This window comes from Betta splendens, chromosome 24 (assembly GCF_900634795.4).
Source record: "Betta splendens chromosome 24, fBetSpl5.4, whole genome shotgun sequence".
Lineage (NCBI taxonomy): Eukaryota > Metazoa > Chordata > Actinopteri > Anabantiformes > Osphronemidae > Betta > Betta splendens.
Genome location: NC_040901.2, coordinates 10,557,065 through 10,578,347, shown reverse-complemented (window position 1 = coordinate 10,578,347; position 21,283 = coordinate 10,557,065). Strand labels below are relative to the sequence as shown.

The 21,283-nt window shown below is 46.8% G+C and overlaps 4 protein-coding genes across 8 annotated transcripts; 2 read left to right on the top strand and 2 right to left on the bottom strand.

Annotated features, from left to right (window-relative positions):
* Nucleotides 1-172: 172 nt before the first annotated feature.
* Nucleotides 173-6,206, top strand: capn3b (calpain 3b). Of its 3 annotated transcripts, XM_029141411.3 has the most exons (23): nucleotides 173-692; nucleotides 1,634-1,703; nucleotides 1,891-2,009; nucleotides 2,089-2,222; nucleotides 2,417-2,585; nucleotides 2,668-2,751; nucleotides 2,830-2,921; nucleotides 3,006-3,083; nucleotides 3,163-3,323; nucleotides 3,405-3,574; nucleotides 3,660-3,671; nucleotides 3,755-3,963; nucleotides 4,061-4,097; nucleotides 4,229-4,255; nucleotides 4,443-4,529; nucleotides 4,796-4,873; nucleotides 4,948-5,005; nucleotides 5,087-5,154; nucleotides 5,222-5,290; nucleotides 5,382-5,460; nucleotides 5,536-5,652; nucleotides 5,749-5,807; nucleotides 5,926-6,206. In XM_029141411.3, the coding sequence occupies exons 1-23, from the start codon at nucleotides 378-380 to the stop codon at nucleotides 5,950-5,952; spliced, it is 2,319 nt and encodes a 772-aa protein (XP_028997244.1). In that variant the 5' UTR covers nucleotides 173-377; the 3' UTR covers nucleotides 5,953-6,206. The 3 variants fall into 3 exon arrangements, with proteins under 3 accessions (XP_028997244.1, XP_055362627.1, XP_055362628.1); XM_055506652.1 differs by lacking the exon at nucleotides 3,660-3,671; XM_055506653.1 differs by lacking the exons at nucleotides 5,382-5,460; nucleotides 5,536-5,652; nucleotides 5,749-5,807.
* On the bottom strand, nucleotides 6,202-13,061 carry LOC114849710 (uncharacterized). 3 transcript variants are annotated; one of them, XM_029141408.3, is made up of 21 exons: nucleotides 12,813-13,058; nucleotides 12,589-12,695; nucleotides 12,448-12,509; nucleotides 12,070-12,273; nucleotides 10,825-11,937; nucleotides 10,395-10,743; nucleotides 10,253-10,310; nucleotides 9,884-10,038; nucleotides 9,726-9,786; nucleotides 8,734-9,646; nucleotides 8,603-8,652; nucleotides 8,387-8,520; nucleotides 8,169-8,303; nucleotides 7,906-8,022; nucleotides 7,641-7,832; nucleotides 7,498-7,560; nucleotides 7,270-7,389; nucleotides 7,048-7,119; nucleotides 6,870-6,941; nucleotides 6,641-6,787; nucleotides 6,202-6,533 (listed from the first exon to the last, which is right to left on the bottom strand). In XM_029141408.3, exons 2-21 carry the CDS (start codon nucleotides 12,691-12,693, stop codon nucleotides 6,477-6,479), a joined length of 4,179 nt encoding a protein of 1,392 aa, XP_028997241.1. In that variant the 5' UTR covers nucleotides 12,694-12,695; nucleotides 12,813-13,058; the 3' UTR covers nucleotides 6,202-6,476. The 3 variants fall into 3 exon arrangements, with proteins under 3 accessions (XP_028997241.1, XP_055362625.1, XP_055362624.1); XM_055506650.1 differs by having other exon boundaries at nucleotides 6,641-6,941; nucleotides 8,734-9,643; nucleotides 12,813-13,061; XM_055506649.1 differs by having other exon boundaries at nucleotides 6,641-6,941; nucleotides 12,813-13,060.
* A 78-nt stretch (nucleotides 13,062-13,139) lies between these two features.
* On the top strand, nucleotides 13,140-14,874 carry churc1 (churchill domain containing 1). The gene is made up of 4 exons (XM_029141419.3): nucleotides 13,140-13,308; nucleotides 13,489-13,624; nucleotides 13,889-13,959; nucleotides 14,051-14,874. The coding sequence occupies exons 1-4, from the start codon at nucleotides 13,270-13,272 to the stop codon at nucleotides 14,141-14,143; spliced, it is 339 nt and encodes a 112-aa protein (XP_028997252.3). The 5' UTR covers nucleotides 13,140-13,269; the 3' UTR covers nucleotides 14,144-14,874.
* Nucleotides 14,875-15,112: 238 nt separating this feature from the next.
* On the bottom strand, nucleotides 15,113-21,078 carry ttbk2b (tau tubulin kinase 2b). Its single transcript, XM_029141410.3, has 15 exons — nucleotides 20,647-21,078; nucleotides 20,136-20,255; nucleotides 19,898-20,045; nucleotides 19,703-19,776; nucleotides 19,471-19,611; nucleotides 19,293-19,397; nucleotides 19,066-19,131; nucleotides 18,878-18,970; nucleotides 18,642-18,767; nucleotides 18,395-18,552; nucleotides 17,985-18,174; nucleotides 17,683-17,897; nucleotides 17,139-17,595; nucleotides 16,365-17,026; nucleotides 15,113-16,255 (listed from the first exon to the last, which is right to left on the bottom strand). The coding sequence occupies exons 2-15, from the start codon at nucleotides 20,202-20,204 to the stop codon at nucleotides 15,904-15,906; spliced, it is 2,856 nt and encodes a 951-aa protein (XP_028997243.1). The 5' UTR covers nucleotides 20,205-20,255; nucleotides 20,647-21,078; the 3' UTR covers nucleotides 15,113-15,903.
* Nucleotides 21,079-21,283: the final 205 nt, after the last annotated feature.

The following is a 21,283-nucleotide window of genomic DNA, read 5'->3' as shown; positions in this document are numbered from 1 at the left end:
GTCAAGGCGAAATGTCACTGGTCAATAGTTGTTGACCTGCATAACCAATATTCTGTCATAATATATCACTGCAAAAAGGTTGGGACGGGGTCAAGAAGAAGCCGCTGCCCCTCCTTTAATGAGACCTATATTTAGGTGCACCCAGCTTCAAGCACTCAGTCCTCAGTGCTGGAGTTGAGTTACTGACCGTCTATGAGCCGCAACACTGTTTACCAGCAAATATAAGGAACTAAAAGTGGTCATAGCAATTAGTGAGGACACAGGAAGTTTCTCTGTGCTGTTGTGCAAGCTGATGCTCTGATCTAGCAAAAAAGGAAAGGACTCCAGGGTATTTCTTTTTTCCTGAGCTCAAACAGCAAAAACAGACAATTGACAAGATGGGGGACAAGGAATATAAAGAGAAAGTTGCTGTTGTGGAGGAGGAGCAGGTGAAGGTGCTTCATGAAACACAGGCGTCAATTGAACCGGATGAAAAAGGCAACTACCCGCCTGCTGGGAACTCCATCTACTCAGCCATTCTGAGCAGAAATGAGGCCGTGAAGGATGCCAAGCGCCTCAAGACCTTCTTGGAGCTGCGGGACAAATACGTGAAGAGGAAGGTTTTGTTCGAGGACCCTCTGTTCCCGGCGAAGGACTCCTCACTCTTCTACTGTGAGAAACCGGCCATGAAGTTTGAGTGGAAGCGGCCCTCGGTGAGTGCCAGGCTCATGTCATCACATTTAACCTGAAAGTGGCACTAAAGTGTTTGCACACTCACTTCTCTAAAATCCCCATGCATCTCATCACTTCCTCCACCGGACCAGGGTGGGGTGTCAGGCCGATGTGCGTGCGTGCGTGGCTGTCAGGGCATAACTCTGGGTTATCACCTTCCATGATCACAGCTGACTCTCACACGCCGGGAGTCCTGGTGACAACGCAGTCTGGATTTAGGGTTTCACGCAACAGAAATGCAGAAACCACAAATGGCACAAGCAGTTTCTCAACACTGAGACAAATCACTTAGCTTAATTTTCTTACTGGCAGCCAGTTTGCACAGGGCTATAAACAGGCACCTACCCATGATTTAATGTGTTAATTACTGGGCTTTAGAGGTGGTGAATGGGATAACGTGAGCTACTAAGTACCAATAAAAGCAGGTGTTTTATTTTTCCTGTCTAGAAAGCGAGAGCAACTCTCTAAAGCGTGATTGCTCTTTAATGGCAGACGACATGCGCAGCTTTAACGTTTGTCTGAGATTAGCGGCATGTGAGCCTCTTCCAAGAGCTCAGCAGCTGAGCTTGTGGCCAATTCAGAGCATGAGCCCGCGTTTCTCCAGCTGCAGTCAGTCAAAGTGGAACCTCTTGAATTACATCCTAATGTAACCTTATTTTTGTAATCCGGCCAATAAATGCGCTCTCTACCGTCTGCAGCCCAAGTATTTCATGCGTTGATGTCAGCTCATTTTCAGCACGGGATGCGGCCTTGATTGTGGCGATGAGGTGAGGAGACTTGTGCACATTTAGCAAAGCGTTAGCACTTGTGCAGAGGTCTAGGGGGGTCCAGGTCGAGAGAACTGGTGCTTGCTCATAAATTCTCACCAGATGAGAACGTGGATTCATGCACGTCTCCAAATTTTGTTGTTCCTCTGTGACAGGAAATCTGTGACAACCCCCAGTTCATCATAGATGGAGCCAACAGGACCGACATCTGCCAAGGAGAACTGGGTAAAGTCTATGATCATGTTGCTTTTATATAGTATATGTACATATATATAGAGCTTTTTATATATTCGCTTTATACACCAGACACATACTGACACCTGCAGTGTCACGGGGTTTATTCTGTGACACTTTAAGCCTCAGTATGTCCTGATCAGATGCTGTCAGAGTTCATGAATCTGGCCCGTGACAGGTGACTGCTGGCTGCTGGCCGCCATCGCCTGCCTGACGCGAAACGAGAAGCTGCTGTACAGAGTGATCCCGCCCGATCAGAGCTTCAGCGAGAACTACGCCGGCATCTTCCACTTCCAGGTCGGAAAAGTCGACGGCTGCCGATGAACTGCCCCGGGGGCCGTCTCATCCTCCGCCTTGTGCTCTGTCTCCCGTTCAGTTCTGGCGCTACGGCGAGTGGGTGGACGTGGTGGTGGACGACCGCGTCCCCACCTGCAACAACAAGCTGGTGTTCACCAAATCCTACAGGAAGAACGAGTTCTGGAGCGCTCTTCTGGAAAAGGCTTACGCAAAGTGAGCGCCGTCTATTAATGTCTTTCCCGTGGGACACAGTTTAATCACATTGGTTCCGATTTCATCCTATCCAGTATCGGATAGGACGTGAAACCCGTGACCTCTGACCTCGTGAGGGGTTCACTTGCTATTATGTTATTAACCAATACATGCGTTTTTCTAGTAGCATCAGGCAAACATGTCATTTTTCTCAGGTTGCACGGATCCTATGAGGCACTGAAGGGAGGGAACACTTTAGAAGCCATGGAGGACTTCACAGGCGGAGTGACAGAGTTCTTTGAGTTGGCGGATTCGCCTAAAGACCTCTACACCATCATGAGGAAGGCGCTGGACCGAGGCTCGCTGATGGGCTGCTCCATAGATGTGAGCGGCGGTGGGAAGAGCGAACGTCAGCGGTCTTTTAAAGGTCCATTTCTTCTGATTTTGACCTGTTTTGCCGTCTCAGGTCTCTTCAGCCTGTGAAGTGGAGAGCCGCTCTGAACAGGGGCTGGTCAGAGGACACGCCTACTCCATCATAGCCCTGGAGGAGGTACAGTCACGTCCACGTCCCTCTAAACGCTCATCTTTGTAGGGCCATGCAGTGACGCTAACGAGGTGCTTTGTCCAGTGTGACGAGGCGGGGAAGGACAGCAGGATCCGCCTGATCCGCCTGCGCAATCCTTGGGGTGTGGTGCTGTGGAAGGGAGCCTGGAGCCCCAAGTAAGAGCTGACGCGCTGAACCCGTGGGTGACGCGTGAATGCGCCGCTGTGACCTCCTGCTGCCGTGCTTCTGTCTTCTCACAGCTCCAAGGACTGGTCCAGCATTTCCATCGCCGACAGAGAGAACCTGAAGAAACAGACGGTGGAGGCGAGCGAGTTCTGGTGCGAGAGCCCACAAAACGCTCACACCGACGACGCCTGAGCCTCAGACGCTTTTTTTTGACTAACTCTTCGTGTGCAGGATGTCCTTTGATGACTTCAAGAGGAACTTCACCAAGCTGGAGCTGTGCAACCTCACCCCCGACGCCCTGCAGGGTGATGAGAGGCACACGTGGTCGGTGTCGGTCAACGAGGGCCGGTGGGTGAGAGGCAGCTCCGCCGGCGGCTGCAGGAACTTCCCAGGTAGCATTTATTGTTATTGATGCGCTCAGGCTTCCGTATGATGACAACCACGGCTGCAGATTCACTCTCTGCGCCCTGTAGAAACCTATTGGACCAACCCTCAGTATCGTCTGGAGCTGTATGAGGAGGACGATGACCCAGAGGACGGGGAGGTGGTCTGCACCGTCGTCGTGGCCCTGATGCAGAAAGGTCGGAGGATGCAGCGTCATAAAGGGGCCAAGTTTCTAACCATTGGATTTTCACTCTATCAGGTACTGATCCTATGACCCTCAGCACCTCGGAGTTCCTTCATTCACCAGAGTTGAACATTATTTTTATCTTCCTGTGTCTCTTTAGGTGCCCAAGGAGGTACGGCCAGGCTCTTATTTTGAAGTCCCGCTCCACAAGGTCTTCCTTCATCCTTGCTTCACCTGTTGCTCTTCCGTCCTCAGATGTGCGGACAGAATCAGCACCTGCAGAAAGACTTCTTCCTGTACACCGCCTCCAAAGCTAAGTGCAAGGCGTACATGAACCTGCGGGAGGTCACCGAGCGCTTCCGCCTGCCGCCGGGCGAGTACGTCGTCATCCCCACCACCTTCGAGCCCAACCTGGAGGGCGAGTTCATCCTCAGGGTCTTCTCCGAGAAGCAGAGCACGTCTGAGTACGGATCGAGCCCACGACAGTTAATGGTGCAGCAGATGCTGACGAATGAAGGCCTTAAACACTGCAGGTCCTAATGTGTCTGTTCATCCTCACAGGGAAGCTGAGAACACCATCGGGTCGACCCAACCGCAGGTTTGCCACAACTGAACCCTCAAGTATTTGGGTGACAATATTGTATAAAAAAACAGTCTCGTACGACTGATTTCATATCTACACTATCTTCTTCACTTCTATCTGTCCTTATTTATCTTATTGACCATCAGCAAGCAGACAAGATAAAGAAAGACAAGGTAACGTGAGCATGTGGTCGTGACACTGGTAGATTCTTTTGCCTCTCTCTCCCGCTGCTGCTCTTCATCACACTGAGTGTCTGAATGTAAGGGGTATAAACAGGGGAATAACTCGTCTTCCTCGTCTCCTCTGTCTCTCATGACCCTCCTGTCCTCGTACCAACCACCGCCATCACCCACACGCCAGCCTATCGTGTTCGTGTCGGACAGAGCGCGGGCCAACAAAGAAATCGAGCACGACGGCATTCAGGGTGAAAAGAGGAAGAAACCAAAAGTAAGAGTTTTAACTGTTTTGCAGCAGAGTGTGTAGAGATCACATAGGACCACAGTTACTGGGCTGGCAGGCGACAAATGGCTCCCAGTGACCTCTGACCTGTCATAATGTCTGACACTGACAGCTCTGAAACATAATATCATCACCCAGATGCACCTGTGTCTGTAAGAACTTGACACATAGAGGCTCATAACTGGAAAATAAAACCCTCTCCCTCCTTGGTTTCCCTGTTGATGCCCGGTATTAACGATGCCTCGTCTCCTCAGCTCAAACTGTTGCAACCTGCGGAGGAGACTGAGGAGGAAAAACAATTCAGAGCCATTTACAAACAAGTAGCTGGTGAGGTGAGTGCAACACGGAGAAGACGCGGCGCCTTTGCTCCGATCGCATGTGACACACGTCCTCCTTCCCCGTGCAGGACATGCAGATCTGTGCCAACGAGCTCAAAGCCATCATGAGGAACGTGCTCGACAAGCGTGAGTCACTGGGAGCATCCCGACGGTCACCGCACGCGGTGTCGTGAGGCGATCACGTCACGTATGCTCTGTCCTTAACAGACGGTGAAATCAAGACGAAAGAAGGTTTCAGCCTTGAGACGTGTCGGAGCATGATCGCGTTAATGGACGTATCCTTTCGCTTGAACCACACAAGAGCCTTTTATTTCTTATCCCTTCTTTGACTGAACTGTACAGACTGACGGCACTGGGAAGTTGAACCTGCAGGAATTCAAACACCTGTGGAAAAAGATCAAGGAGTGGCAGGTGAGGATTATTCATGTCAACCATCATTTCAGTTCATATTTATCCAACATATCAGTTATATATGAATTATGATTATTGTCCTCATGTGTAGCTGATCTTTAAACTCTACGATAAAGACAAGTCCTCCTCCATTAGTAGTTTTGAGATGAGGAATGCTGTTAATAATGCAGGTGAGAAGCACAGATACATTATAATGCTGCTGGAATAACATACAGCTTATTGAACCTGTGACTCATCGTCTGAAGGGTTTCAGCTCAACAAACAGCTGTATGACATCATAGCCATGCGCTACGCAGACGAGCGCCTCAACATCGACTTTGACAGTTACATCTGCTGCTTAGTGAGGCTGGAGGGCATGTTCAGTGAGTACAGCACACACCTGACCTCAAGGGAAATGAACAAATGAAGACTGAACCTCTGCAGGGTCAAAGTTACACACACATCTGAATCACTTGCAGGAGCTTTCAATGCCTTTGACAAAGATGGAGATGGTCTAATCAAACTCAATGTCCTGGAGGTGAATCTGAATACCTGCTTTAACTGAATTTTAATCTAGGTTTAGATTTTATTATTTGCAATATTGGCTATTATATAACCGCTCCTTGTCTTTGCTTTTCCTTCTGCTTTGTTTCCAGTGGCTTCAGCTAACCATGTACTCTTGAAGTGAGTCTGGAGGAGCTGCAGCAGCAGCTCACATCACTTCCCTTCACGGATACATTTATTTTAGCTTATTTCTAAGCAACTGACATATTTAAACATGTGCAGAAGTGTGACAAAGTTTGAATATAAAAGTCAAATTAAACTGATAATCCTGAAATTGTCCAGTCATGTAGTAACATTATAAAAAGGAACTAATGTAAACATACTGTAGGTTATGTTCAAATGTTTTACAATTAAATATGAGGTAAGAATTACATGTCCTGTGTCTGTAAATACAGATCAGGTATTTATTTCAAATGAAATACAGACTGTACAATCTTACATAAAAGAATTATCAGTCCTCGTCTAGACACAAAACACAGAATATAGTTAATTATCTTAACGGTGGCTCTTTGAGTCTAAAAAGTCTCAAAAACACCTAAAACTTGTCACATTTTTTGGTATAACTGAACCATCAGACAAAACAAGCAGATGTGTCGTGATGGTTGAAACTCCGGCCTCGCCTTTTGCATCGCTGTTGGTCCGGTCACGGCTGCACCTGACTGTCGCTCTCCACGTGGTCCTGCATGTGTTTAGGCAGCTCCTGCAGGGAAAACACCAGCGTGAAGGGCTGTTCTCATGCAAAGCGACAGTTTTCATGGCAACATATCCCTTAGTAGCGCTTGATAGTAGGACAAGTCGGCTCATCACCTGGCGAACTGACTGCTGCGTGGGGAAAAACCTGCTGCAGCCTCTCCAGCGACATCTGACCGTCTGCAGGTTCGGGTTGCTGTGATCGTTCACAAGGTGTTGCACGAGATGCTCTGCTATGCCGAAGATCAGCGTGCAGTTCTGCCACTGGACGAGAGAAGAGAAGACATTTAACAACACTGCTGTAACATCTGTGCTGATTCGGTGTAGCGGGACAGCGAGTCCTTACCCAGCAGCGGTAGTTATTCATTAAGTTGAGCTTAGCGGCACAAACGGAGCCATCGTAACAGCCCGTGTAGATCTGAATGCAAACATAACGAAAATCTTAAAATGAAGAACAAAACTGGTTTTCATTAAAGTGACTGAGTAAAGTTTCTGTTGAAATGAATCAGTTTTAATGCACTTACCACGCTCTTATGTACGGCCATGCACATCACCATGTCACTATGACCCCCATAAACCTGCAGGCGATCGTGAGTCTACAAGAAACATGACACACAAATACAGGTATGTGAGGATTCTAAGTAAATATTGTAATATGTAAAATACAAAAATCACCAGATATTAGTTTGTCAAATAGTTGGTGTCCAGATTTTGTGACTGCATGCTACTATAAATTAAATTAATACCTGTAGCTCATAAACCCGAACCAATTTATCGAGACAGGCTGTCACCATCACTTTCCCCAAGATGACAATGGAAGTGACGGCGTGACCGTGACCTTTGTAGATACGCACCAACTCACCCGTCTACAGAGGACATGAAACATGACGAGCAGATTAACATGTGTAATAATAAACTCTGTGCCACTGACGTGTGTATGAATAAACTCTGTCCCACTGATGTGCAACGCTCACATGGATGTTGTGGGCGTGAACCGATGTGTCACTGGAGCCGCTGAAAACCAGGTCATTCACCACCTGCAAACCACAAAGGAAGCGTAAATCAGATATTTACAGGAATCCTTAAAGGAGTTCTCATTTTAGCTTCCTCCGCTCACCTTCATACAGAGCACGGTTTTGGTGTGACCCTCGAGCGAGCGCAGCAGGAGGCCGCTCTTGGCGTCTCGTACGCTGATGGTGGCGTCGTACGAGCCGACCAGCAGCACCCGACGTGCCCCCTCCTGCGCTGTAGCCAGACAGCTCACCCCTCGTGGGCTGTGACACTCAAACACATCCAACTCCTTCATGGTCTGATGGCAGATGAGGACGATGTTGGAAAAACAGGTTGCTTCAGAATCTCAGAGTGTAACATTTCTTACACACCTTTAAGTCATAGCTCGCAACTGTTCCATTGGCAAGTCCAACATACAGAACACCCCAGGCAATGTGCAAACACAACACTCTGTCTGTCAGGGAGAGCTGCTCCAAACATTTGTTGGACTGATGGGGAAATAAATCACAAAATAAAATCATTAAGATTCTTAAAGCTGTCAAAAGTATTTAGCACGGTCTAAGACAATTAAATGTAGCAACCAAGTCACAAGAACACTTTTCACATGAATATGGTGCTGGTAAAGTTGCTGCACCTGAAGACTGTAGCAGCGGATGGTCTGGTCACTAGATCCAGTGTAAAGACACGCAGGCATGTTTGGAAGGGACGACACCAGCAGACAGTTGACCTTGTTTGTGTGACCCTCAAACACTGCTTGGCACTCCTTAGTCTGGAAGCACAAACAGGTTTGTATTTTATGTTTTGTTATGTATTTCAGCTTGTTTTGAAAGTAAAAGTTCCTAAGCATCTCACAGTCAGACTGTACGCCCGTGCTGTGTTGTCCCCTGAACACGTGTACAACAGGCCGTCGTGGATTTGCAGACCATGGACGGGGCCGGTGTGATTCCCAAATGCACCCAGTGACGCCTTTTCATCCCTGACAGACTCTAAATAACAGACATTACTGTAAATCAAACATTATTCTATCAGTCTTGTTGCATCTTTAATGTAGGATCATGCCCAACTCACCTGCAGAGACACTGGAGTCCGTCACTGCCACAGCTGACGTCTCAACTTTTCTAAACAGGTCAAGAGAAAAAAGTTGATGGTGCTTCTCATTCACTTACCAAAACCTGCAGATTTGGAACGGTCAGTGTTACCTTTCAGGCTCATTTTGTTGAGATGTCTGTGTGCTTGCAGAACTAAGCTCTGTGGTTACAGAGGTCTGAGGTGGCTCTGGGTTGACTGGAATGTTTGAAGCCGTCCCGCATGAATCCCTGTTGTCCAGTTCATCAATATCTATGACTACTAGGTTGGAGGGCTCCATCATTTTGACAGAATCATCGCTTTCATTGCCATCCTTGCTGTCTGGTCCTGTAACTGACATCTTTTTGGGGGCATCTTCAAGGTCAACACTGTCTCCTCCTGTTGCTTCCTCAGAGTCATGTTTCATAGAAGGAGGAGCATCCGTCGAGGCAGCAGCAGCTGGAGGGGCAGCTGCAGCAGCTGGAGGGGCAGCTGCAGCAGCTGGAGGGGCAGCTGCAGCAGCTGGAGGAGCAGCTGGAGGGGCAGCTGCAGTTGGAGGTGCAGCTTGAGGAGCAGCAGCTGGAGGAGCAGCTGGAGGGGCAGCTGCAGTTGGAGGTGCAACTGGAGGAGCAGCTGCAGTTGGAGGTGCAACTGGAGGAGCAGCAGCAGCGGCTGGAGGTGCAGCAGCAGCGGCTGGAGGTGCAGCAGCGGCTGGAGGTGCAGCAGCGGCTGGAGGTGCAGCAGCGGCTGGAGGTGCAGCAGCGGCTGGAGGTGCAGCAGCGGCTGGAGGTGCAGCAGCGGCTGAATGCGACGGCTGGAGCAGCAGTGGAGTGAGCAGATTGGTGGGAAAGGAGGACACAGGCTGGTTAAACTGCACTGGAAGAGCGTCTGCGTTAGACAGGACAGCGCTGGCAAAGTGTGGATGAGGATGGGTGATCGATAATAATGGTAAGGCTGAGGGTGGTGGAGGCTGGTTGGCAGCTGAAGATGAAGGAGGTGAGTAGGTGTCTTCTTTCTCATCAGTATTAGATGCTTCAGAGTATTCTTCTGAAACACATCAGAAGAGACCAGTTAAACAATATGTTGTATACAAGACAGTTTATAAAATAAAATAAAACTAGTTCACCTTGCATCCCCTGTAGGATCTCAATGCGTTTGACTCTGAGGTTGTTGACCTCAAAAATAAACTGTAACAGAAGCGGGAACAGATCAATAAACAATGAACATGTGTAAAGAGCACAAGACATAATGGTTGGTGGACATGTTCTACATCAGAGCTAATACCTGTTGCCTCAACAGCAGGAGTCTCTGCACCTCTGCGTAGGCGGCTTGCAGGGCGCTGCGAGACTGGACAAGAGATTTGTCCAGATCCTGCAGGGAGTGGCTCAGTTTGTCCTCCTGCAGAGACACTGCCAAAAGCTGGTCCATTTGATGCTTGCCTACAAGTGAACAACACGATGGGACTGGTAAATAATCACCATTCAGATCACCTCAGACGCCCACTGTGTAGGTCAGGTATGGATTTTCTCCATGAAAATATTTTGGAGTGTTTTAGTACAGGCCAGAAATCAAACACACGTTCAGCTCAAGCTTGAAAGTGACACCTCGGCTGCAGTTAATATGAATAACCAACTTCACTAAAGTATCACTTACCACTGTTTGACTTTCTTTTCTTTTTTCCACTTGGCTCCTTGTCAGAAGTACCATCATCCTGCAAGAAAACACGATATTTCCCTTTTTTAGATATAGAATGATCGGGTAACTTGGATGTTGGAGCTGTACCACTCCCCATTACCACGTATTTTCTCTTGGTGGCGCTGCAGCTTCCCTGTGAGCCTTCGTTGTCCATCTGAGAGTTCTGTTCCAACTTCACAGAGACTGGAGTTGCTTTGCAGCCAGTCCCGTCCTGCTGTGCCGCATTAGGCTGCTCCAAAGATTTCTGCAGCAGAGACTCAGACTGTGTCTCTGTGCGAGACTCAAAAGCTGTTGCGTTCCGGGGTGAAGAAGGTAAAGTCGGAAGTGAATCTAAAGGAATGTCCGGTAACGACTCCCAGTGGAAACCTTCAGAAAGGGGCAAGTAAGGGTCCAGTGGTTGTGCTGTGTTCTCCTGGCTAGCTGGAGGTTTCGGCAATTCAATTCCAAACCTGTGAATGCACAATGCAACTGAGAAATACCAGCAGACAAATCAAAGAGAGGACAAACACGTGTACAGATGTCTTCCCTACCTGGCCTTGCCTTTGATGCTGTCTTGCTTTCTCTTTTTCATCCCCCTATACATCTCGCTCCAGCTTAACTTACTTCTGGCGCCTGATAAACTGTACAACTTATTCGGGGTTCTAGCCTCTTGAGCTCTGCCTGGTTTGTGGGCGATACGAACTCTCTGGCCTAAGTTCAGATTGGGATCAGAGGACGTGGTCTCACACACATGTTTCTCAACCGCAACTGGGCTTTTGAGGGGCTTCTGAGTTTCAAACCAGACATTTGTCTGGGTTGGCTTTGAGTGGGTGATACTGGAATCAGAAACAGCTGAGGGAGCTGAAGGAGAGTGGTTAAACTGTGGATTTTGCCCAGATGCACCACTAGGTGACCCTTTGTCAGTTTCAGCGACCATTTTCTGTCTCTTGGCTTCACGATCAGCTCTACAAGGCTCCCTCACACCCAGTGCTCTTCTGATTTGACGCAGCATCGCACCAATGTCGGCATCTTGTATGGGAGCATTGGTGACAGGTGTGTTTGTTGGAGCAGGATTCACAAAGCAATGCGAGCCGTCTCCTCCTGCCTGAAAGAATCCCAAACTCTCTTTCTGGCTATTGTCAAAGATGATGGCTCCATTCTGAGGGAGGTGATCACTGGTGAAGTCTCCTGCACTACTGGACTGCATGCTGCAATAATCGTACTGGCTGAAGGGAGGCCAGGTCATGTCTCCTGACATGATATTGAGATCACATTGAGTGCTTCTTTCATTAGGCTTGTCTTTTTGTAAGCTCTCCATTTTCATAGGGATGCTCTGATTGTTGACAGATAAGTTGTCATCATACACTGGTTGGGAACCCGACTGGGTGAACTGGTCCCGAACATGAGGCTGATGAAAGGTCCCACCCGAAGGCCCACTGGATGAATGGTGAAGGCCACTTTGATTCTGAGAAAATGCCTCCCTTTGGGGTAGACTAAAGTTTTTGTTCTCTTTGTTTTTAACTACAGCAACAATTCCTCCTCTCTGATAGGTGTCCTGCATCTGTGGCTTCACTTGTTTGGATTCTGCTGTGGTTTTTCCAGTGGTTTGTTCATGATCAGCTACCTGCTTCAGTCTCTTTTTCTGTTTTTTCCTCTCTTTCTTTCTGTGTTGGACATAAAAACAAGAGTTTGTTAAACCCTGAAACTTAATATCTATTAAATACAATTTTTATTTGATATTTTATTTTTATTTATTTTAACTATTTCATTTACTATTAATAGGTGAAAAAGCTTACATTTCTCTATTTATTGTCTTGTTTCTTTCCAGGATTATAGTCATAGTTTCGTTGCTCAGAGTCTTACTCAGAGGGATGGTCTTAACATGACTAGAAATCAAGGTCTTCAGGTTGGCTTTGTGCTGAGCAGTGGAGATGTGTTTGGCATACTGATTTAAACCCACAAAGGACACCCTGCACGCGTGGCAATCATGAGGTGAACCTCTGTGGATTAAACATGAAAAACATTTCTTTAATCAGATACACAGATACGACAGAATCTCTGTTTAAACTGCTGTGAGAGGACAATGTGGGCAGTTCAAATTTCAAAGATTAGCATCTTATCTTAATAATAATGAATACGTTTATAAACTGGTTGACATGTGCCTTTCTACTTACTTGCCAAGCACCGTCTCCAGCTCTCGGTGGTGCCGCATACCATGGACATGCTCCTGAGCCTCCTGCAGAGAGGAAACACACGGTCAGGTTCATCATTTTCACATAGATTATAGATGAATATATAGAGAGAAATCCACTTACATAATTCATAGAATAAGTGCGACATAAATCACAGTATTTCCTTTTGGGGCGCTTGTTGGTGGGGATTGGATATGTCATCTTCTGTGAGGTGTTGCCCTTTTCCATTGCTGAACGTGGGAAACAAGCACATGTCATAACAGATACAGGGGCACAAAACGTACACTAAAAACGGCGCGAAAATATATTTCCAGTGTTTCAATAAAACGACAGAAAATGAGCAATACCTGTGGGGTAAACCGTGACTGTCAACTCAAAACTAGCCTCCACTGAATTAACTGCTAACACGTTTGAGTTCGACTGAACGAGCTCGTTATTGTTGCCTTTTTTAAACTTCCATAAACTGTTGAACAAAGTCCGTGGCGCGACTCTTCATATAATTGCACTGAAGAAAACGATAGGTTTAAGCGTAACAACATCATAAATAAGGAACGACTGATTTCACATGGTAGAAAAGCTCCACTACTGTTGAGCCGCCATGTTGCGCTGAGGACGTCACACGTACGTTGCCCAATCGCGTGAGCTCGAGCTGCTCTTGTAGATCTATAAAACATGGGGATCGCCAGGAAGAACGGTGGTGATTGTTTTGATGCTGCTGAGATCTATTGGTACTATTCCGTGCGGAAACAGTGGGCTGGTAGCCGTTTGTTAGCAGTTTACAGCCTACTACCATCGTTTACGAATATGTGCAACGGTTGTGTGCAAAAAGAATACCCGGACCGGGTAAGACGAGACTTGTTTTAGCGCACACAAAGCTACTATATTAGTAATTACAGTTGCTAGCTTAGCCTCAGTTTAGAATGAGGGGCTGTAGTTAGCTAGGTCATAGCCAAAGTTCAAGCACAAAGCTGCCTGAGAAAGGAAAATGTTAAATGTGATGGTGTGAAAATACTTGTTTCCCAGGGCAACACCTGTCTTGAGGACGGCTCCTTCCTGATGAACTACGCGGGCTGCGCCAGCTGCCACCAAAGGGACTTCGTGCTCATCAGCAATAAAGCCACAGAGGATGAAGATGGAGAGGAAATAGTCACATATGATCGTTAGTCACTGCTCTCAATAATAGAATGCTGTAATGCAGCAGCTAACGATTAGTTTCGTTCGATTAATTTTTTGACTTTTTATCGTAACATAATGTTAGCAGCTAAATGTAAGTTTACCAACTAGCAACTCTGTGTAATCTGCAGCAGTCGCATATGGATGAGTCACGTGTTCCCCACTTACAGCGTGTCTCTGGTATGAAAACACAGTCATCTCAACTTGTCTCACACAGCAAAACGACAGTCTGTTGTTTTCCTTTTTGCAGATGTTTGTAAAAATTGCGACCACGTCATCGCCAGGCACGAATATACCTTCTCTGTTGTGGATGAATATCAGGTAAGTGATGATATGTGATTTATTTAGTGCACTGTGAACGTCGTTTTGTAGTTCAGCACAATGGAGTGGTTTGTGTTGCGTTCCTGTGCAGGAGTACACTATGCTCTGCATGCTGTGTGGAAAGGCGGAGGACTCCATCAGCGTGTTACCGGACGACCCCAGACAGTCTGCTCCTCTCTTCTAGTCTCATCCGCCTGCAGCTCCCTTTTGAGGCCATCACCACCACGGTCCTGCTACCAGCTCATGACTTTCAGGGTTCCAACCGTTTTATCATCAGTCTAAATTTGTAATGCATGTCTCAATGTTTTTACCGTAGTTGTTGATGTACTATTGTTACAGCACTTGAGCCAAAATAATTATATATATTTTATTAGCCCTGACAATATAAAACAGCATTCTATACTTATAGAATGCCATTATATAAACCAGCTATGTCATGTAAATAAACATTTTTTATGAATAATAAAGAAGTAATAACAATAATAAAAAATAATAATTTTATCCCCTTAATTTTTACTTCCTGGCACATTTTTATCAAATCCTAATTCAAAATTCCAAAATACATGAGAGATGTAAACCCTTTTCACTGGAAGTGTAAAAATAATCGTAATCCTTTATAATAACACCTTTATATTGGTGTGGGCTCCAGCAACACCAGCCTTTTTCAGTCACTAGTTGTCAGCAGTCCTTCTCTCGGGTGTACAGGGACGTCTGTCATTGAAAGCAGCCGCATCAACAGAATTTGACAAGTGCTTGTTTTATAAGGACATGTCACAGTCTCACTTCAGTTTCATAAATTCTGCCTTTGTCTTCCTATTATCCTTTTGATGTCATTAGGCCTCGATATGCTTTTCATATAAACGTCTGTCTACATTGCTGCAAACCTACTTAAATTAAAGCTGAGACTGGCCTTTATATTTTTGTGTCCAATATTTTATTTCACAATAATAAGTGTGACTAGCTACATAATTAGCCCTGGACGTGTATGTGAGGAAATGGTAAGTTGTAGGCGTGAGGAGTGACCCCTCAATCACAATAACAACGTTAATGCAGAAACTTTTGTTTTTGAGATTTGGCATTTTATTTAGTGTGTTTCTTATTGGTTTTAAAGCTTTGATTAAAAAATAAATGAAAAGCAACAGCACTCAGGACATGATGAAAAGATTTTTATGAGCTTTCGTCCTATTGCCATTTTTTAAAAATGCGCATGATTAAAGTTCTGTCATCACACAGATCAGAAGCAATAAAAATACAGATGTTTCAACTAATCGTACAAATTAATATAAAAAATCATTTACAATGATATTCATGCACATTTTCAATCCTTGTGTTATGAGTGCACTTAGATTTACATTCCAATATGCTGATGCTTCTTGCATGACAAATATTTTCTAGCAAACTAAAAGCGCACGATTACACAGTGATCTGCCAAAATGAGCAACTCGTTCTGTACTATCATTAACCCAGCGCTTTTACAGGAGTGAGGTCAATATGGGACTGCATGCCCTGACTCTATACATGAATGGTGATGCTGGTATAGTGTTTCTAATGATATTTGCTAATAGTGTTATAGTGTGAGTACATGGTTTCTATTAGTTTTTAGCATCATCCTAAAGGTACATATTTACATTTAGCATCAATTTTACATCCCTAGAGTATGAAACCATATCTTTTTGGTCTTATATTAGGCCTACGTGTAGTGTTCAGAGAGGAGTGAAATGAGAGGTAAGAGTTGGCAATCCCATCCTTTTTGTTTCAACTGCAGGTATCAAGCCACATGGTCAAGTATTTTAAGAGACACGTCCCCACAAATAAATAAATAAATACAATTTATCATACATTTTACATTACATACAGTACATTCCCTTGAGTAAATACCATATGTACACATGCGACTCTTTGTACAGCTGTACGATCCCTATCAGTCACTTACACTGAATACAGTCATCGAACCCCTTTCCCAGAGCCTTTCCCCTCATGGACCAGTCCCCTTCCCCTGGACCCGTGACCCCACTGACCCTGCCCACTGGATCTGTCCTGTGGGTGAACATGCCGAGGAGGAGGGGAGCCAGACAGGCTCGATGGAGACCGGCTCCGTCCCTGCAGTGCCCCAACATCACGAAGCTCCTGGCGGGACGGGGAGGAGCTCAGTGAGCGCTGAAGGGAGGATGAGGAGCTACGTGGACGGGGAGGGGGGCTGAAGAGCATCCCACTGCGGTCCTGCATCAACTGGGTCAGACTGGCCAGGAAGTCTGCATCACTAGTGCTGCTGGCACGCACCCTTAACCTCCTTCGTCTGAAAGAATAACACATTATTTTAGTTTGATCTCACTTAAACCATATTCACTGTTTATGTCATCTCTTGAAAAAACCTAAAACTAAAACTGAAGAAGCATAGATTATACCTGTTATCCACACAAGGGCGAATGGGAGGTTTCCCAGGAGGCGGTCTAGGTAGAAACCTGCTCGTTAGCTGTTCAGGAATGAAGGTGGCGCTGACAGGTCGTGGGATTTTGCTTTTGCTGCCAGATGAGGATGACAGGGAGAGAGGATCTTCCCCTACACAGTCGGAGAGCTTATCTCTTGGTAGAGCGCAGGGTAGGTTGTCGCAGGACAGAGATGGAGAAGGTGAGTGGGTGGGTGAGCCAGGGACTGGACTGCTCCAGCGATGGCGCCTCTCCATATTAAAGTCCCTGCTAGGAGAGTCCCGGGGGGAAATGGGGTCTCGTACAGGAATTCGGCTCAATCTTGGAGACGAGGGAGAGTTTCTTCGTCTGAGCACAGCTGGGGGTGGGGAGGAGGAGACAGTGACTGTGCTCTCCAGAGCACCTCCTGCTATGTCAGGTTGGGGCTGCTGATTGGGCTCAGAGGAGCGATCAGGTAGACCAGAATCACTCTCTGGGTCTCTGTCGTTGATTAGATGAGCTTTGGGTCCTTTCATCAGGCTTTGCATTGAAGCCAAGTCCAACCTCTCTTGATTCTTTGAGATTTCCTCTGTACCAGATCGGCCATCTAGTGGGACAGGACCATTCTCCTGTGCAGGGGACTGTGGCACAACACTGGAAGACTAACAAGATTTAAGAGGTTAATACAGATAAATAAAAAAAGAAAATGCACTTGAATAACAGTGATGCACGTGTGTTCAAATGGCAAAGTGCAACATGCTTGGTCACCCCTACCTGCTCAATCTGGGGTCTTGCCATAATGACAGAGGGCATTTGTCCCAGCATCCCTGGCAACCTCCTGTGGCCCAGCAACCATGTGCCAGGCATGGCCATCGACGTCAGGACGGGGCTCCCCGGCACTGCAGTGGACTGGCCCTCCTGGGGCTCAAAAGGGTGGTTTTCAGTGTCGACCGGTACGTGGGGGCCCAGTTTCCCATGCAGAGCTTCACCTAGAGGCCTGCTACCTCCACAACCGCTGCCTTGCTCAAGCTCCAGCATCACCCACTCCTGAGAATCGCCCTCGTGGTGCACAGGACTGAGGTTTACAGCCACAAATCCACTGCTCGCTGCGCCCTCATCTGGGTCTGGGGTCGCTGTCCCCGAGCGCTCCTCGTTGAAAGAAGATGTTTGTCCCCTCTCAGGAATGGATTTCTCTCCAACTTGAGAAAGGACAGGGCGCTGTTTTCCCAGGCTGAAAGAAATAAAAGCACTCCTTTAGTGCTATTTTTGTCTTTGAAGAAAATCAATTTTGCCTCTTTATAGTGTATCGAATACTAACTATGCCTCAAGAAAGCGCTCAATGGTCGGCTTAGGTTCAGGTGCAAGTCTCTTTTCGAACGCCAAGCTCTGACTGTGTCTCATTCTCCTTAGCAGCGGCGCGGCCCGTTCCAGGAACATCGTTTCTGATCGCACTCGTCTAGGGGAGCTCTGCATAGAGCCAGTGTTGGGGCTCTGGTTGCCCTGGTTCTGACTGTTTTCATCTTCACTCACCACCTGAGCAAAACGAACGACAAGGCTTAAAATCTAAAATACAGCCCTTGCCCTTGTATCACACTGTACAGTAAACCACATTGCTCTGACCTTCCTGATCACTGGCTGGGTGAGTTTATGGTTTCGATTGCGGTCCATCTCTTCCCATACATCTCCACCATGGGTGGTTGGTGTGGGAATGGGGGGGCAGTTGTCAGCATCACTGAGGCGCTCCCCTTGCAGGACATCCTCGGTGTTCTCCCGCTGAAGCTCGCCTGGCAGCACTGAAGCGTTGGCCATGCTGTGAAGGAGAGGGAAGGTCACCATGCAGCTCATGCCCACAGAACAATTTACAGCGATTCCTGACAGATCTCTGACTGTGCACATTTTAGTCTAAAAAAAGCCACAGCTTCAAACCCACACCCGACAGAGTGGAAAGGAGGTTTAAATGTCACAGCGAAACTGGACTAAGGCAAATGATGAACTAACATATCAAAGGCCTTTTCTTCAAACGTACGTACCCTAAGTAAGCTGGCGTGAGGCGAGTGAGCTGCTGAGCAGTGGTTGCTGCGGCAGTGATGGTTAGCATATCCTCTGATTCACATTTCTCCCAGTCATAGGGATCATTTTCCAGCACGTTGTGGCTCTTCATTGCATTCTCAAACACTGACATCAGGAGCTATGACGGCGAGACCACAATCATCAGAGTGTGACAGGTACAAAAGGCTGAAGAGAATTAAAATATTCCAAGTAGCAGATGTCTCCCACCTCATAGTCAGGCTTGGTATAGTAGTCCAAAGTCAAGATATGATCTAGGAAAGTACTAAATTCTGAGGGAAGGTGTTTAAGCATGAGTCTGTGGTCATACGTCTCTTTTAGATTTCCAACTTGTTCCTGAAAGCAGAGAAAATAAAAACTGTTTGAATACATATACAAACACACTGTAAAACAGATTTGTTGATATGAATGAAACGTTTGATACAATCAGTCACAGGGGCACATACTTTGTCTTTAATCTTCCTCCAGGGCAGCTGGCCGACCATGAACTCAACCAGCATATAAAAAAGGGACCACAGGTCATCATGACGACCCATTTCCTACAGATTAAAATACACAGGGGGAAGTGACCAAGTAGCTCAAAAGTGATCAGCAACAAGAACAGAAACTGTTAGAACATGAGTCTGGCCCAAACCTTATTCTTATGAGCATTGATTGAAGCATACCGCACAGTTCCTCTAAAACCTGCCACAGGACGAGGCTAGAAAATAAGAGTGATTGCAGTTTATTTTGGATTCATTTGTTAAGAACGCAGTTTGGTTATTAATTTAACAGCCTGTCAGCTGATAAGTTACTTGAATTTTGCCTTTTATCAAAGACGCTAAAACAAGGATTGAAGGAAGTTGGCAAAAGAACACTTACTGGACGAACTTCTTGGCTCGAGTTAGTGAACTGCCGGGCCAAACCAAAATCCAGCATATAGCAGCATCTGCAGGTACTGGCCAGTCTTCCCATGGCAAAGTTAGACTGCAAACAGGTTCAAGATGTACTGTAAAAACTTTTATATGCTTCGTAAATGCATTTGTAAAGACTCACTTACAGGTTTAATGTCCCGGTGCAGGAAGCCCACAGAATGGATGCTTTCAATCGCCTCTAAAATCTGCTTGCCAAGTCTCAGAGTTGTGGAGACAGAAAAGGTGCCGCGGTTCATGGTTCTCCGCAAATCTGCCAGATTTCTCCCCTTTGGACACAGAGACATTGCCGCAAGTCACATTGATGGTACAACGTATCGTGAATACCAGTACTACGGGTACTGCAGTATCAGGTTGTACCTGGAGCTCCATCACCACGTAATTGAAGCGATCATTTCGGCCGCAGCCCACGAAGCGACACACGTGGTCTTTGCCTGTAAATTAACGTTTAAAAAAAATGACATTCTGGCACCGCGTGGTTTTCGTACTAACCAGACAGACAAAATGCATCCTGATCTAGAGGGTAAACAGGGCTGTCAGTGTCTGCAAACCCACCCTGGAGCTTCTTCAGCACGGCCACCTCCATCTTCAGCACTTGTTTGGGTTGTTGAGCAGACTCCACTTTTAAGGCCACATTGGCCTGGCTCAGCTGATCCAGAACCTCGTAGATCTCCCCAAACCCGCCTCCCCCTATCTTCCTCACCTGAAAAGATGCGTTTGCTCATTGTCAACATCACAGAATCTGGACTCTGCTCTAGTGAAATGGTTTGGTTTAGTGATTTTCGACACTCACCACTTTCCATCGGTCTCTAACCACGTCTGCCACTGACAGGATGTCCGTGTGCTCCCCTGTCCCACTCATCCTGAGAGCTCTCAGCTACAGCCTGCACCTGGCATCAGTGACGCAAGCTCACTGAAAACAGAGAACACGCTCAGTTTCGCAGACACCGCAGCCTCCCGCAGTAGAGAACAGCGAAGCAGGACCACGCAGAAATGTGGAGAATCGCGCGAAACGACCGGCCGAAGGGCAGCTCGCGTCCTCGGGGCTTGCAGAAGACGCTAGCTCATGCTAGCTAGCTGGTGGTCAGAAAAAAACAAAAGATTGTTACCGCACTAGTTATAGCGCAGTGACAATCACTACTCTGAATTTACGATTAGCGGGCGTTTGGGAAGATTAGCCGTTATGGGGCTAATCTCCCTGGCAGACATTGCTCAATGCGGCAGCTCCAGGGGTCCGATGTACGCGCTAACTAGCATGTTTACTATTGATGACCATTAGGTAGCAAACATCCCTGACCTCTTACCTCGCTTCTTTGCACCATCGCAGTCCCCGTTAGTGTGGAAGCTCCAAAACGACCCTCATGCCCACGCGCTGCCCTGCTCATTCCAAGCGGCTGTTTATGTTAAAAAATGAGATAAAATATTGATGGAGCATAGCTGGCGTTAGCGTGCTAGCCTGCTAACGGATGGGGAGCGATGCCCCCGTGCTCTGGATCTCAGCGGCGTCGGTGACGTCACAGCAGATCAGCAAACTCCCGCATCCCCGGACCGGAGTGGACACGTCACACAGGTACTGGAAAATGTTTAGGAAGAGGTGCCGTTAGAGGGGTAATAGCCACCACAAAAGCGAAGTGAACCACAGAATCAACACGACAACTCCAGTGCTATTCACAAAGTCATTTTTCCCCAGAACAGCAGGATCATCCGGGCAGCAGGGGCGTAACAGGGGGTTGGGGGGCCTTTCTACAGACCCATGCTTGCTTTTACCTTTACCCCTATATTCACATTCATGTCTTCTAAAAATGACATTCCATTGTGTCTGTGGGAAATATTAAAAAAAAATAACAAAGCTAAATGATCTTTTAAGCTCCCATTAGAAAAGCTTTTTCTGTTTTGATATTCTGCAAATTTAATTTTTTTCAGTGCTTTCTTCCCAGTGGC

Excerpts from the sequence above, each read along its gene's own strand:
- ttbk2b (XM_029141410.3), bottom strand. The coding sequence starts at position 20,204 with ATGAGTGGGACAGGGGAGCACACGGACATCCTGTCAGTGGCAGACGTG. Across the intron at positions 18,768-18,877 it reads GGAGGAAGATTAAAGACAAA|GAACAAGTTGGAAATCTAAA; the intron begins GTATGTGCCCCT and ends CTCTGCTTTCAG. Across the intron at positions 18,553-18,641 it reads ATACCAAGCCTGACTATGAG|CTCCTGATGTCAGTGTTTGA; the intron begins GTGGGAGACATC and ends TCGCCGTCATAG.
- capn3b (XM_029141411.3), top strand. The coding sequence starts at position 378 with ATGGGGGACAAGGAATATAAAGAGAAAGTTGCTGTTGTGGAGGAGGAG. Across the intron at positions 2,223-2,416 it reads CTGGAAAAGGCTTACGCAAA|GTTGCACGGATCCTATGAGG; the intron begins GTGAGCGCCGTC and ends CATTTTTCTCAG. Across the intron at positions 4,098-4,228 it reads TCGGGTCGACCCAACCGCAG|CAAGCAGACAAGATAAAGAA; the intron begins GTTTGCCACAAC and ends ATTGACCATCAG.
- churc1 (XM_029141419.3), top strand. The coding sequence starts at position 13,270 with ATGTGCAACGGTTGTGTGCAAAAAGAATACCCGGACCGG. Across the intron at positions 13,309-13,488 it reads AAAAAGAATACCCGGACCGG|GGCAACACCTGTCTTGAGGA; the intron begins GTAAGACGAGAC and ends CTTGTTTCCCAG. Across the intron at positions 13,625-13,888 it reads GGAAATAGTCACATATGATC|ATGTTTGTAAAAATTGCGAC; the intron begins GTTAGTCACTGC and ends TCCTTTTTGCAG.
- LOC114849710 (XM_055506649.1), bottom strand. The coding sequence starts at position 12,693 with ATGGAAAAGGGCAACACCTCACAGAAGATGACATATCCAATCCCCACC. Across the intron at positions 9,647-9,725 it reads GATCCTACAGGGGATGCAAG|AAGAATACTCTGAAGCATCT; the intron begins GTGAACTAGTTT and ends GATGTGTTTCAG. Across the intron at positions 8,521-8,602 it reads GGACTCCAGTGTCTCTGCAG|AGTCTGTCAGGGATGAAAAG; the intron begins GTGAGTTGGGCA and ends TCTGTTATTTAG.